At 44.9% G+C, this 16,067-nt stretch overlaps 1 protein-coding gene across 1 annotated transcript in view; it reads right to left on the reverse strand.

Moving 5' to 3' along the window:
* Positions 1 to 753: 753 nt before the first annotated feature.
* LOC109866433 (disks large-associated protein 2) overlaps positions 754 to 16,067 on the reverse strand; it is a 170,150-nt gene continuing 154,836 nt past the window's right edge. The window contains exons 7-12 of the mRNA XM_031800075.1: positions 9,851 to 10,224; positions 8,321 to 8,406; positions 7,604 to 8,022; positions 7,222 to 7,313; positions 4,559 to 4,723; positions 754 to 4,322 (exon numbers count right to left, since the gene is read on the reverse strand). Of these exons, the coding sequence (XP_031655935.1) occupies positions 4,107 to 4,322; positions 4,559 to 4,723; positions 7,222 to 7,313; positions 7,604 to 8,022; positions 8,321 to 8,406; positions 9,851 to 10,224 (1,352 nt within the window). The 3' untranslated portion in view covers positions 754 to 4,106. The remainder of the gene's footprint in view (positions 4,323 to 4,558; positions 4,724 to 7,221; positions 7,314 to 7,603; positions 8,023 to 8,320; positions 8,407 to 9,850; positions 10,225 to 16,067) is intronic.

Here is a 16,067-nt window from a genome sequence, read left to right on the forward strand (position 1 = left end):
TTGCATTGTTAGGGGCTCTACATTCATGAACGTTTTTGCTTTTCATGTGTTTAAGGCCGCCTGGTAAGTAAGTGTTTCATTGAGTTTCACAGCAGAGAGAGACTGACGTCAGGAAATGAAATGGGAGATGCTGAGAGGTTTACTAGAAGCTATATAGGAATGAGGAAAGTTCCAGTTCATTAAACTACTTCCCACCCTTTTGAGCAAAATATCTGGCAACATATCTGACCAACTGAACTGTGGCTTACTGTGTGCTGTCATTCCAAAGCCCTCCATTAAAAGCTTTTCTTTATCGATACAATGTGGACATATAACAGACAACAGCTAATCCTTCACCACCAAGTACACCACACTAACTAACCTGAAACAAGCAAACAATCGCATCACATTCTATTGAACATTCGCAGTCAACTACTGGTGCTGGAAGCTTACAACCCTAACGTCACAATTATATGGGAATGTTCTATGTTTTTGAAGGAAATGTAAAAGTAGATTGAACTAATAAGTTCATTGGCAGGGCGAGGGGTAAATTCTCCACTGTAGTGTTCAGTGGAGCAACGTCCAAGCAATGTTAAAGCCATGTCAATATAAACCTCTCTCACGCACGCACACGCACACACGCACGCACGCACGCACACACACACACACACACACACACACACACACACACACACACACACACACACACACACACACACACACACACACACACACACACACACACACACACACACACACACACACACACACACACACACACACACTCCCTGCCATGACAGAAACCCTATTTTCTGCTGTCCAGAGATGGACTAGAAATTCCTCATTAATATGTATTTTCTCTGCCTCTTCAATAAACAACTGCTAAGCAAAAATTAACACTGCAAATAGACTATTTGCAAAGATGGTGTTTTCGCAAGTCAATAGCAACCATTTTTAATTCCAGATGCTATGGGCACCATTTAGTAAATATGTTAAAAAGTAGCTGTGTGTGTAGGACTGGGTAAATGACAACCGTTTCAGAGTAAAAAACAGCACCATTTACTAGTAACTAGATAGTGTTAAAGTGTCATTTGCACCTGTCTGTCCCACACTACATCCGTAGTGTGGAGGAAAGTACTTGATTGTTGTGTGCCAGATGGGATGATATGGCTGTGATGTGGTCCCTAATAGGTAGGACTGTTAGGCCACTGTTCTCTACACCCGATAGATACTCACTTTTTCCCACCATCTACTATGAGAATATCGAGTTCAATCTAATATATATGTGGGTGTGATAGATTACATGATTTATCATTACAATCAATCGTACTTGACACCAGAGGCTTGAATGCCAGAATGTCATTATGGGGCTAAACACACAACTCAAAGTGGACTATAGAATAACGTAATAGTCCTATTCTGTAGAAAATATTCCACATCTGTCCTTGCAAATAAACTGCAACAATAGCAAGTGAGCATCATGAACTACATTTCCCTTGGAAATACAAACATGAATAGTACATATAAGGTGCAAAAATGCATTGTATCATATAGTACATTTTTTTCTTCCAGAAATTAGAAACATTTGTTTCCTTTAAATGATTTACAATAGTGTTGCAATGGAAACATGTATCAGAGGAATAAATGTACTGTACCACCCATATCATAAGCATGTTTCATCCTTACATCAATGCCATTATCAGAAGTGAAAATGCATCAATGCAGCCCTAATGTAATACTGCATGTATTTTTCACATCCCATTTCTCAGCAACATTAGTCAGTGGCTGAGGCAGCTAGCCTGGTAACATTAGTCAGTGGCTGAGGCAGCTAGCCTGGTAACATTAGTCAGTGGCTGAGGCAGCTAGCCTGGTAACATTAGTCAGTGGCTGAGGCAGCTAGCCTGGTAACATTAGTCAGTGGCTGAGGCAGCTAGCCTGGTAACATTAGTCAGCGGCTGAGGCAGCTAGCCTGGTAACATTAGTCAGTGGCTGAGGCAGCTAGCCTGGTAACATTAGTCAGTGGCTGAGGCAGTTAGCCTGGTAACATTAGTCAGTGGCTGAGGCAGCTAGCCTGGTAACATTAGTCAGTGGTTGAGGCAGCTAGCCTGGTAACATTAGTCAGTGGCTGAGGCAACTAGCCTGGTAGTGGGGTGACGTTAGTCAGCGGCTGCAGTAGCTAGCCTGGTAACATTTGTCAGTGGCTGCAGTAGCTAGCTTGGTAGTGGGGTGACGTTAGTCAGTGGCTGCAGTAGCTAGCCTGGTAGTGGGGTGACGTTAGTCAGTGGCTGCAGTAGCTAGCCTGGTAGTGGGGTGACGTTAGTCAGTGGCTGCAGTAGCTAGCCTGGTAATATTTGTCAGTGGCTGCAGTAGCTAGCCTGGTATCAAGTGGTGTGATGTTAGTCAGTGGCTGCAGATAGTCTGGTAGTGGGGTGACGTTAGTCAGGGGCTGCAGTAGCTAGCCTGGTATAAAGTGGTGTGATGTTAGTCAGTGGCTGCAGTAGCTAGCCTGGTAGTGGGGTGACATTAGTCAGTGGCTGCAGTAGCTAGCCTGGTAGTGGGGTGACGTTAGTCAGTGGCTGCAGTAGCTAGCCTGGTAATATTTGTCAGTGGCTGCAGTAGCTAGCCTGGTATCAAGTGGTGTGATGTTAGTCAGTGGCTGCAGATAGTCTGGTAGTGGGGTGACGTTAGTCAGGGGCTGCAGTAGCTAGCCTGGTATAAAGTGGTGTGATGTTAGTCAGTGGCTGCAGTAGCTAGCCTGATAAAAAGTGGTCTGACCTTAGTCAGGGGCTGCAGTAGCTAGCCTGGTGAAAAGTGGTCTGACGTTAGTCCGTGGCTGCAGTAGCTAGCCTGGTAGTGGGGTGACATTAGTCAGTGGCTGCAGTAGCTAGCCTGCTAACATTTGTCAGTGGCTGCAGTAGCTAGCCTGGTATCAAGTGGTGTGATGTTAGTCAGTGGCTGCAGATAGTCTGGTTGTGGGGTGACGTTAGTCAGTGGCTGCAGTAGCTAGCCTGGTATCAAGTGGTGTGATGTTAGTCAGTGGCTGCAGATAGTCTGGTAGTGGGGTGACGTTAGTCAGTGGCTGCAGTAGCTAGCCTGGTAACATTTGTCAGTGGCTGCAGTAGCTAGCCTGGTATCAAGTGGTGTGATGTTAGTCAGTGGCTGCAGATAGTCTGGTAGTGGGGTGACGTCAGTCAGGGGCTGCAGTAGCTAGCCTGGTATAAAGTGGTGTGATGTTAATCAGTGGCTGCAGTAGCTAGCCTGGTATAAAGTGGGGTGACGTTAGTCAGGGGCTGCAGTAGCTAGCCTGGTAAAAAGTTGTGTGAGTACGTCCCTAGAATAACAAAATAATTACGATACCCACCCAGCATGCTGTGCGAGTGCAACCATTTCAGATATGATGACTTCTCTGTCTTTACCATAGAAATAGAATAGACTTAGATTAGAATTCTATGTCTATGGTGTTTACCTGCAAGACTGAGGTATTTCAATAGCAGGTGTTGATCAATCACATATACCCCCCCACTTATGCTGTCAACCCACCAACATGGGGAGAGATTTTCAGACATCTGTCTTGACAGTGAGTCATCACCACCTCTGTGCTACCACTGGGATGCAGTAGTCTCCACACAGGGTGTTTTAGCCCAAGACCACTGTTGCTGGTGAGATTCTCCATAAAAAAGTTGCACTTTGTGATTCCCTTTCAACACTGTGGAAAAATACTGACATCCCCCTTAACTTTACCCAGAGGCTTATAATAATACATGATGGCAATGCAAAAGCTCTTAGGGGGAAGTACATTTCCAACAACAACATTTGTTACAGTATAGAAAATAATTTATTTGCTTGTATTTACCCAAATATAATTGTGATGGTGGATCAGTTCGGTTAAAGGGGAGGGTGTACTAGCAGCTCATTGTAGTGGAGTGGGGAATATTCCCTCCATCTTAAAGGGGAGAGGACACCAGAACAGGTGGAGAAAAAACAGTGTGGAGTGAGAGACATTTGCACAGATAAGAAGGAGAGAGGAAGGGGTCTGGGTTACACCCACTGGCTGGGGCTGAGGTATGGGGGCGGATATGGGCAAAACAGGGGTAGGGGTGGGCTAGGGGGGGGTAAATCCTTGAACCTCAAAGACGGGTCTGGGCCTCGGGGATGTAGATCTCGATGCTGTCCGCCCGCTCTGTGGCTGAGTTCTGTCTGAAGGAAGCCGCCCGCTTGGCAGCCAGAAGACGGCGCCGGGCCTCCTGACGCTGGCGGTCCTGCAGGTCCAGAGAGCGCTCCCGAACCACGCCGCCACGCCCCTTCGGAGGTCTCTTTGGCAGCGGGGGAGGCCACTTCCTCTCCTTCACATGAGAGAGAGAGAGAGAGAGAGAGAAGAGACAAAGAGAGAGAAATAAAGAGAAGAGACAAAGCGAGAGAGAGAGAGAGGTGACAAAGAGATTTGAGCCATGTGATTTTCTCAGAGCAGGGGCAGGATAAAACAAAGAAACAACGTATGCATTAACCAGTACCATTAGACAACACACCAACACAGACTACTTTGCTAGCTGGGAAAACTGTAACAACTCTGTTGATATACCTGTAATGGCGTCTTCTTCTCTGGGCTCTCCACGAGCCTCCACTCATTGCTCTTGATCTGCTGCAGTTCATTAAATTTAGCAGTGACGTCGTCAATTGAGAGCTGCAGCAAGTCCCAGAATCCGGCCAGGTCCTGAGAGGTGGGGCGAGGCATGGCGCTGGGGTCCTGGGGGTGGAGGGTGGCGGGGAGGAGGTGAGCGGGAGGGAACACATTAGATATAGTTATCAACACCTCAGTGACCATGAGAATGTGTTTGTTTGATTTCATGAAACATATACACAATATAGTTGTTATCTGGTATAGTCATAACTGTTACAGACTATAGTGGCAACTTTTAAATGCTTCTGTTACACCTGTAAATAGTACTGTACACGGTCCAACCACTAGGTGTCCTGCAAACCTTACTTGAACATTGTTCAACCAGTAGGTGTCCTGCAAGTCATTACTTCTCAAGCCCTGTACTGTTGGTTAGTCATCAATTCTCAAGCCCTGTACTGTTGGTTAGTCATCACTTCTCAAGCCCTGTACTGTTGGTTAGTCATCACTTCTCAAGCCCTGTGCTGTTGGTTAGTCATCAATTCTCAAGCCCTGTACTGTTGGTTAGTCATCACTTCTCAAGCCCTGTACTGTTGGGTAGTCATCACTTCTCAAGCCCTGTACTGTTGGTTAGTCATCACTTCTCAAGCCCTGTACTGTTGGTTAGTCATCACTTCTCAAGCCCTGTACTGTTGGTTAGTCATCACTTCTCAAGCCCTGTACTGTTGGTTAGTCATCAATTCTCAAGCCCTGTACTGTTGGTTAGTCATCACTTCTCAAGCCCTGTACTGTTGGTTAGTCATCACTTCTCAAGCCCTGTGCTGTTGGTTAGTCATCAATTCTCAAGCCCTGTACTGTTGGTTAGTCATCACTTCTCAAGCCCTGTACTGTTGGGTAGTCATCACTTCTCAAGCCCTGTACTGTTGGTTAGTCATCACTTCTCAAGCCCTGTACTGTTGGTTAGTCATCACTTCTCAAGCCCTGTACTGTTGGTTAGTCATCACTTCTCAAGCCCTGTACTGTTGGTTAGTCATCACTTCTCAAGCCCTGTACTGTTGGTTAGTCATCACTTCTCAAGACCTGTACTGTTGGATAGTCATCACTTCTCAAGCCCTGTACTGTTGGTTAGTCATCATTTCTCAAGCCCTGTACTGTTGATTAGTCATCACTTCTCAAGCCCTGTACTGTTGGTTAGTCATCACTTCTCAAGCCCTGTACTGTTGGTTAGTCATCTCTTCTCAAACCCTGTACTGTTGGTTAGTCATCACTTCTCAAGCCCTGTACTGTTGGTTAGTCATCACTTCTCAAGCCCTGTACTGTTGGTTAGTCATCACTTCTCAAGCCCTGTACTGTTGGTTAGTCATCACTTCTCAAGCCCTGTACTGTTGGTTAGTCATCACTTCTCAAGCCCTGTACTGTTGGTTAGTCATCACTTCTCATGCCCTGTACTGTTGATTAGTCATCACTTCTCAAGCCCTGTACTGTTGGTTAGTCATCACTTCTCAAGCCCTGTACTGTTGGTTAGTCATCTCTTCTCAAACCCTGTACTGTTGGTAAGTCATCACATCTCAAGCCCTGTACTGTTGGTTAGTCATCACTTCTCAAGCCCTGTACTGTTGGTTAGTCATCACTTCTCAAGCCCTGTACTGTTGGTTAGTCATCACTTCTCAAACCCTGTACTGTTGGTAAGTCATCACTTCTCAGGCCCTGTACTGTTGGTTAGTAATCACTTCTCAAGCCCTGTACTGTTGGTTAGTCATCACTTCTCAAGACCTGTACTGTTGGTTAGTCATCACTTCTCAAGCCCTGTACTGTTGGTTAGTCATCATTTCTCAAGCCCTGTACTGTTGGTTAGTCATCACTTCTCAAGCCCTGTACTGTTGGTTAGTCATCACTCCTCAAGCCCTGTACTGTTGGTTAGTCATCACTCTCAAGCCCTGTACTGTTGGTAAGTTATCACTTCTCAAGCCCTGTACTGTAGGTTAGTTATCACCTCTCAAGCCCTGTACTGTTGGTTCGTCATCACTTCTCAAGCCCTGTACTGTTGGTTTGTCATCACTTCTCAAGCCCTGTACTGTTGGTTAGTCATCACTTCTCAAGCCCTGTACTGTTGGTTAGTCATCACTTCTCAAGCCCTGTACTGTTGGTTAGTCATCACTTCTCAAGCCCTGTACTGTTGGTTAGTCATCACTGCTCAAGTGCTGTACTGTTGGTTAGTCATCACTTCTCATTCCCTGTACTGTTGGTTAGTCATCACTTCTCAAGTCCTGTACTGTTGGGTAGTCATCATTTCTCAAGCCCTGTACTGTTGGTTAGTCATCACTTCTCAAGCCCTGTACTGTTGGTTAGTCATCACTTCTCAAGCCCTGTACTGTTGGTTAGTCATCACTTCTCAAGCCCTGTACTGTTGGTTAGTCATCACTTCTCAAGCCCTGTACTGTTGGTTAGTCATCACTTCTCAAGCCCTGTACTGTTGGTTAGTCATCACTTCTCAAGCCCTGCACTGTTGGTTAGTCATCACTTCTCAAGCCCTGTACTGTTGGTTAGTCATCAACAGTGAGAATGTAAGACATAAGGGGTATTTTGAAGACACACACTTGTTCCATTATGGTGTTATAGATACTCACCAGGTTCTGTTGACACAGCCAGTAGAACTGCTGGAATTTTTGAGACATGAGGAGTTGTGCACTGCCCACCGCACTCCGGATTTTCCCTAGGACTGGAGGACACACACACACACCACACACAGAGGGAGAGATCACGCACAGTGTTATCCTCATTGACAGCTCACAGAGTGTTATCTCACTCAAATCTGTCCACTGCCTCAACCGTCAAAAAAATAGTTGTTGTATATTACATTTCCATCTACAAACAGGACTTTGCCCATTTCATTCTAAAATGGTGATCAGTGAATGTATTTAAAATCTAATGCATTAGAATGTGAACTGCCCCTGCCTTAGGAGCTATAGTGCCAGCATATGCATCTAAGGTGCAGCGTCAGACACTCACTCTCCTCCAACAGGTCATGCTCCTCCGCCTCCCTCTCCATGTCTTTACACCATCCCTCCATCCTCTTAGTTTCATTATGGAGGAGCTGCATGAACCAGCTGCCGTCCCTGCGGAGGGGGGACACTCGGCCCGTCTCAGGCCCCTCCAGAGAGGGCTCTGTCAGCCACGACTCGGGCTGTGGACTGGGAGGACCGCTGGAGGAACGCTGGTAGTCCTCCCGGTAGCTGAAGAGGCCCTGGGTGCGGACGGTGCGGACGGCCCCGTACTGGGTGGGTGTACTGGGCTCCGAGTGGCCCCCGCGGAAGCCCAAGCCCCCTCCAAACTGCAGGCCCTTGTCCTCCATGGTGGGGAAGCCTTCTAGTTCCATGTCAGCTTGTACGGCTGTCGTCACACTGTTGGAGCGCTTGAACCTGCCATGCCTGAGGGAGCGCAGACACATGCAGACACACACACACTCGTATATGTATACAGACAATAATAAAGAGATTAGATGAACAATATATGGATCCAAAGAGAGAGAAAACATCAATATAACCCATTCACAGATACAGTATGTACAAAAAAAGCATATTGCATAATAACTTTCACAAAATCAATAAATATTTAGTTAGTGCAATCAGGATCCAGAGGGACATTATTGACTGCTGCTGTAAAGGGTCAGAGGCCAAATTATGCAACGGTTGTATTTCCAGTTTCCACTTCCTGTGTGCCACATACCGTTTGTTATCCTCCACCTGGGTGCCAACAGAATGGTACTGAGGAAGACATTTACCCTCCGACTCTGAGTCCGTCGCCGTCTCCACCTGGTAAACAACAACGTGAACATAAACAATAACACTGGTCACATGTCATAATGAACTTCTTGACAGCAGTATCATGGGGGAACTATTTTACCAATGGAGTCAGAAACAGAGAGAGAGTCAGAAACTGAGAGAGAGAGAGTCAGAAACAAAGAGAGAGAGAGAGAGAGAGAGAGAGGGTGAGAGAGAGAGAGAGAGATATATATATAGAGAGAGAGGGTGAGAGAGAGAGGGAGAGAGAGAGAGAGTCAGAAACAGAGAGAGAGAGAGAGTAGGAGAGAGAGAGAGAGAGAGAGAGAGAGAGGGTGAGAGAGAGAGAGAGAGAGAGAGAGGGTGAGAGAGAGAGAGAGAGAGGGTGAGAGAGAGAGAGAGAGAGAGAGAGAGAGAGAGAGAGAGAGAGAGAGAGAGAGAGAGAGAGAGAGGGAGAGAGAGAGAGAGAGGGTGAGAGAGAGAGAGAGAGAGGGTGAGAGAGAGAGAGTCAGAAACAGAGAGAGAGAGAGAGAGAGAGAGAGAGAGAGAGAGGGTGAGAGAAAGAGAGAGAGAGAGAGGGAGAGTCAGAGAGAGAGAGTCAAAGAGAGAAGGAGAGAGGGAGAGCAGGTGAGAAAGCGAGAGAGAGAGAGCGAGGATCTGCATCAAGTGATGCCAGAGTGTTTGTCCTGAGAGCCTTTGATCCTGATCAGATGACTGTGTCTCCCTGAGAGGGATGGCTTTTATAGGCCTGTCCCTCTCTTTCTATGGCTCAGTTTACGAGCTCACACACTCGTCTATATTGTCATGTCAACAGCATAGACCCAGTACTTCAAAATAATGACATCAAAAAAGTTGAGTGTGGAATAAAATGTCAACGAGTACTTCAGAGTAAATAACAAATTGTACGAGATATAGTAACAGATACAATAAATATGATGCTGGCACTGAAGGTTATGATGGGGATGTTGCATTGTTTTTTATCTATCCCCTGAGAGACTGCATTGCAAAAGAAACAGAATGTTGGCTTGAGTGCAATTAAGGGTCTAAATGACTACAGTAATGCTATATGACGCGCTTAATGACTTTTAAGAGGAGATGAAAACGCCACAGCAGCAGGCATCCAGAAATGACATGTGTTGCCAATGTAAAATAGATAATATGATCAAGTTGAATTCCACTGATAAATAGAAATCTACAACAGTTTCCTCTGATGTTATTCTACTCTATTCGTCATCATAGGTGGTTTGTGTTTGTGCTTGTGTGTGTGTGTGCTTGTGTGTGTGTGCTTGTGTGTGTGGTTGTGTGTGTGTGTGTGGTTGTGTGTGTGTGTGTGTGTGTGTGGTTGTGTGTGTGTGTGTGTGTGTGTGCATGTGTACATCGGTGTAAGTGTGTGTGTGTGTGGTTGTGTGTGTGTGTGTACATCGGTGTAAGTGTGTGTGTGTGTGTGTGGTTGTGTGTGTGTGTGTGCTGGTTTTACCTGTATCCCTATGGAGGAACGTGGCGTTTTGAGGTATTCCTCAGCCTTGGACACCAACACCGCCTTGTCACACGTCTGCACCGAGCTGTGGCTGCCCGAGGAGGCGTGCCGCTTGCTCCCTGCCGTCTCCATGGCCAGCGTCACCACATTGGCGCTGTCCAGGCTGTCGGTGGAGTTGTAGAGGGTTCGACCCGAGCCGCCCAGACAGTCCGGTGCCCACAGTACACTCCCCCGCGGGTCCCTCCCCTCGTGGTAGGCGTCCTGAGTGGAGTCTGTGCTGCTCTGAGCCGTCACTGAGATGAGGGGCTTGGAGGTGGAGCGAGGTGGTGCCGGCGGGGGAGTCTTCGACATATAGCTAGGCATGTGCGTCACCACTGGAGAGCAAGTAGGGAGAGAGATAGATGAAGAGGAGTTACTCTAAAACAGGTTTGAAAGGGAGAGAATGGAGGATAATCATTTAATAAATGAAGATGGGGTGAGAGTGAGTGATGAAACCGAAGGGCGGAGTGATGAGGGGACAGTGGTGGAAAAAGTAGTAAAAAGTCCAAGTAAAGATACCTTGAGTAAAAAGAAAGATACCTTGAGTAAAAAGAAAGATACCTTGAGTAAAAAGAAAGATACCTTGAGTAAAAAGAAAGATACCGTAATAAAAAATGACTCAAGTAAAAGTGAAAGTCACCCAGTAAAAAGTAAAAGTCTAAAAGTATTTGGTTTTAAATATATATATATATATATATATATATATATATATATATATATATATATATATATATATATATATATAAAAGTATCAAAAGTAAATGAAATTGCTAAAATGTACTTAAGTATCAAAAGTAAATTTAAAAATATAAACCATTTCAAATTCCTGGTTAAGCAAACCAGACAGCACAATTTTCTTTTTATTGATGGTTAGCCAGGGGCACACTCCAACCCTCAGACATAATTTACAAACCAAGCATTTCTGTTTATTGAGTCCTTCAGATCAGAGGCAGTAGGGATGACCAGGGATGTTCTCCTGATAAGTGTGTGAATTGGACCATTTTCCTGTCAAATGTAACGAGTACTTTTGGTTGTCAGGGAAAATGTATGGAGTAAAAAGTGTATTATTTTCTTTAGGAATGTAGTGAAGTAAAAGTAAAAGTTCTCAAAAGTATAATAGTAAAGTAAAGCACAGATACCCCAAAAATGACTGAAGTAGTACTTTAAAGTATTTTTACTTAAGTACTTTACACCACTGTGAGAGGATTATGTAAAATGCATCATAAGGAGACTTTAGGACACACTTTTTTTTTTACTGCCACAGAGATGAACACTCAACACGGACACCTCTTCCTGGTTAAATTAATAAGCCCAGTGTTTACAGACTATAACTCTTTCTGGGCAGTGGATGATTTTGAGAGGAACCCTTCTTCCTGGTTAATAAGCCCAGTTTTAACAGGCTAAGGCTCCTTCTGGGCAGTGAAGGATAATGAGAGGAACCCTTCTTCCTGGTTAATAAGCCCAGTTTTAACAGGCTATGGCTCCTTCTGGGCAGTGAAGGATAATGAGAGGAACCCTTCTTTCAAGTGGAAATGCAATCTGGCCCTCATACCGTCATTGCCACCTGATTATTCCCAGCTTCCAATTGGCTCATTCATCCCCTGTCCTCTCCTGTTGAACTGTTTCCAAGGTTATTGCTGTAAATGAGAATGTGTTCTCAGTCAACTTACCTGGTAAAATAATGGTTAAATAAAACAATAAACAGCAGAACAGAGCTAGTAGCAAGGAGGTACAGTATGCCTACATCACAGGCTGGGCTCAGACAGGTACCATTGCTTCAATTATATTAAATGCAATTGCTTGATGTTAACTTTTAATTCTGATAGCCTCCTGTTATTGTTTCAAAAATATAGTTATATCAAACAGGCCATGTGAGACAAAGGTGAGCAGATGTTACTACCAGATTCCTTGTGAATTATCATCAGGTCAGTGTAGTCCTGCAGGCAGTGAGGAAATGCATTATCATCTTACTTTGTTGACACCCTGTCACACACTCCAAGAAGAAGTGATTCATCATACATTTACTGACACTGTACATTATCTAGTATCAAAGACACCAAACACCAGTTGCTTGTTTTGTGGAATTCTACCACCCAGAATACAGTACAATGAATTATGACATTTAACACTGCTTTATGTGATGAAAGGAACAGCTCATGGGATTATTTGTACGGGAGTCCCAGATACGGTGTTCATTATTGAGCTCACCATTTGCAGAGAGGCTGCAGCATGCTGATGGCCCTGAGGATGGTGACATTGTCATGCAACATTTCTAAACCGCTATTTTACGAAACTGTTGGATGAGTCACTGAAGGAGAAAGGCTGTGATTCATTGCAGTGACAAAAATAGACTTCATCACCAATAAGTCGTGTAACTCGGGAACTCAATAGTCACACACATGTATTCAGGCATTCATTTATTCATGTGTTCATGCATCAACTGAACCATTCATTAATGAATGAATATTCAATATTGCTTACTGTTGAATAATCTCCCTAATCCTTTCAAGGTCACACACGGCTGCACACATTGCCGGTGACTGGCTGACACATCTTTAACATAATTACACTACTGGTAAGAAAAATCAGGGACAACATGAACTAAATCCATTCACAATGTTAACGAGCAGATTGTGTGATAGATCTAATTAGTCATTAGATGTGATAAGACTCCACATGAAACAAACACAACTCTGCATTTACTCTCACTTTAGATGGATTCCTTCCCACTTGAAAAGGTTGTCGTTTTTTCCGCAAGACTTTGTGGGTGGATAGGAAATTGAGTAGGACGGGTGACACAGTCGTACATGATTCATTTTTAAAATTCTATCCCTGAGCTTTAATGGTGTGCCGCTTCAAAGTCAGACAGGTAGTGTGAAACTGACATCTTAAGCAGCCTCCCATTCAGAGTGGATTTGAATACTCTGTAGAAAACGTACAACACCTGTACCCAACAAGAGATGCCATATTGCATCCTTGCCTCCCTACAGAAAGCAAACAGTGGATTTGAATACTCTGTAGAAAACGTACAACACCTGTACCCAACAAGAGATGCCATATTGCATCCTTGCCTCCCTACAGAAAGCAAACAGTGGATTAGAATACTCTGTAGAAAACGTACAACACCTGTACCCAACAAGAGATGCCATATTGCATCCTTGCCTCCCTACAGAAAGCAAACAGTGGATTTGAATACTCTGTAGAAAACGTACAACACCTGTACCCAACAAGAGATGCCATATTGCATCCTTGCCTCCCTACAGAAAGCAAACAGTGAGACAGACACAAACCCTGTGTGCCTGCCGACGTTGCACTGCAACTTGACAAGCAGGAGCCGTGTGAGTCTCTCTGTATTCAGGAGGTGTGTTGTAGCCAACAGCCGATGGGAAAGGCAGGGCTGTAAAACTCCCTGAAAGAAGATGATATGTCTATCTGTCGTTGGCCTCTCTTTGCATTGGGTATTTCCCATGTTAAACTCCTACCTTCAGTCACCAGAGAACAATGTTTATCTCCTACCCTCCAAGTCACCAGATAACCATCTTTGACTCCTACCCTCCAAGTCAACAGAGAACAATGTTAAATCTTACCCTGTCATCAGAAAAACATGTTTAACTCCTACCCTCCAAGTCACCAGATAACCATCTTTGACTCCTACCCTCCAAGTCAACAGAGAACAATGTTAAATCCTACCCTGTCACCAGAAAAACATGTTTAACTCCTACCCTCCAAGTCACCAGAGAACCATGTTTCACTCCTACTCTCCAAGTAACCAGAACCATGTTTAACTCCTACCCTCCAAGTCGCCAGACAACCATGTTTAACTCCTACCCTCCAAGTCACCAGAGAACCATGTTTAACTCCTACCCTCCAAGTCACCAGAGAACCATGTTTCACTCCTACCCTCCAAGTCACCAGAGAACCATGTTTAACTCCTACCCTCCAAGTCACCAGAACCATGTTTAACTCCTACCCTCCAAGTAACCAGAACCATGTTTAACTCCTACCCTCCAAGTCGCCAGACAACCATGTTTAACTCCTACCCTCCAAGTCACCAGAGAACCATGTTTAACTCCTACCCTCCAAGTCACCAGAGAACCATGTTTCACTCCTACCCTCCAAGTCACCAGAGAACCATGTTTAACTCCTACCCTCCAAGTCACCAGAACCATGTTTAACTCCTACCCTCCAAGTAACCAGAACCATGTTTAACTCCTACCCTCAGTCACCAGAGAACCATGTTTAACTCCTACTCTCCAAGTAACCAGAACCATGTTTAACACCTACCCTCCAAGTAACCAGAACCATGTTTAACTCCTACCCTCCAAGTCACCAGAGAACCATGTTTCACTCCTACCCTCCAAGTAACCAGAACCATGTTTAACTCCTACCCTCCAAGTAACCAGAACCATGTTTAACTCCTAACCTCCAAGTCACCAGACAACCATGTTTAACTCCTACCCTCCAAGTAACCAGAACCATGTTTAACTCCTACCCTCCAAGTAACCAGAACCATGTTTAACTCCTACCCTCCAAGTAACCAGAACCATGTTTAACTCCTACCCTCCAAGTAACCAGAACCATGTTTAACTCCTACCCTCCAAGTAACCAGAACCATGTTTAACTCCTACCCTCCAAGTAACCAGAACCATGTTTAACTCCTACCCTCCAAGTCACCAGAACCATGTTTAACTCCTACCCTCCAAGTCACCAGAACCATGTTTAACTCCTACCCTCCAAGTAACCAGAACCATGTTTAACTCCTACCCTCCAAGTAACCAGAACCATGTTTAACTCCTAACCTCCAAGTCACCAGACAACAATGTTTAACTCCTACCCTCCAAGTAACCAGAACCATGTTTAACTCCTACCCTCCAAGTCACCAGATAACCATCTTTGACTCCTACCCTCCAAGTCAACAGAGAACAATGTTAAATCCTACCCTGTCACCAGAAAAACATGTTTAACTCCTACCCTCCAAGTCACCAGATATCCATCTTTGACTCCTACCCTCCAAGTCAACAGAGAACAATGTTAAATCTTACCCTGTCACCAGAAAAACATGTTTAACTCCTACCCTCCAAGTCACCAGATAACCATCTTTGACTCCTACCCTCCAAGTCAACCGAGAACAATGTTAAATCCTACCCTGTCACCAGAAAAACATGTTTAACTCCTACCCTCCAAGTCACCAGAGAACCATGTTTCACTCCTACTCTCCAAGTAACCAGAACCATGTTTAACTCCTACCCTCCAAGTCGCCAGACAACCATGTTTAACTCCTACCCTCCAAGTCACCAGAGAACCATGTTTAACTCCTACCCTCCAAGTCACCAGAGAACCATGTTTCACTCCTACCCTCCAAGTCACCAGAGAACCATGTTTAACTCCTACCCTCCAAGTCACCAGAACCATGTTTAACTCCTACCCTCCAAGTAACCAGAACCATGTTTAACTCCTACCCTCCAAGTCGCCAGACAACCATGTTTAACTCCTACCCTCCAAGTCACCAGAGAACCATGTTTAACTCCTACCCTCCAAGTCACCAGAGAACCATGTTTCACTCCTACCCTCCAAGTCACCAGAGAACCATGTTTAACTCCTACCCTCCAAGTCACCAGAACCATGTTTAACTCCTACCCTCCAAGTAACCAGAACCATGTTTAACTCCTACCCTCAGTCACCAGAGAACCATGTTTAACTCCTACTCTCCAAGTAACCAGAACCATGTTTAACACCTACCCTCCAAGTAACCAGAACCATGTTTAACTCCTACCCTCCAAGTCACCAGAGAACCATGTTTCACTCCTACCCTCCAAGTAACCAGAACCATGTTTAACTCCTACCCTCCAAGTAACCAGAACCATGTTTAACTCCTAACCTCCAAGTCACCAGACAACCATGTTTAACTCCTACCCTCCAAGTAACCAGAACCATGTTTAACTCCTACCCTCCAAGTAACCAGAACCATGTTTAACTCCTACCCTCCAAGTAACCAGAACCATGTTTAACTCCTACCCTCCAAGTAACCAGAACCATGTTTAACTCCTACCCTCCAAGTAACCAGAACCATGTTTAACTCCTACCCTCCAAGTAACCAGAACCATGTTTAACTCCTACCCTCCAAGTCACCAGAACCATGTTTAACTCCTACCCTCCAAGTCACCAGAACCATGTTTAA

The sequence above is a fragment of the Oncorhynchus kisutch genome, linkage group LG21 (genome assembly GCF_002021735.2).
Source record: "Oncorhynchus kisutch isolate 150728-3 linkage group LG21, Okis_V2, whole genome shotgun sequence".
NCBI classification, from domain to species: domain Eukaryota; kingdom Metazoa; phylum Chordata; class Actinopteri; order Salmoniformes; family Salmonidae; genus Oncorhynchus; species Oncorhynchus kisutch.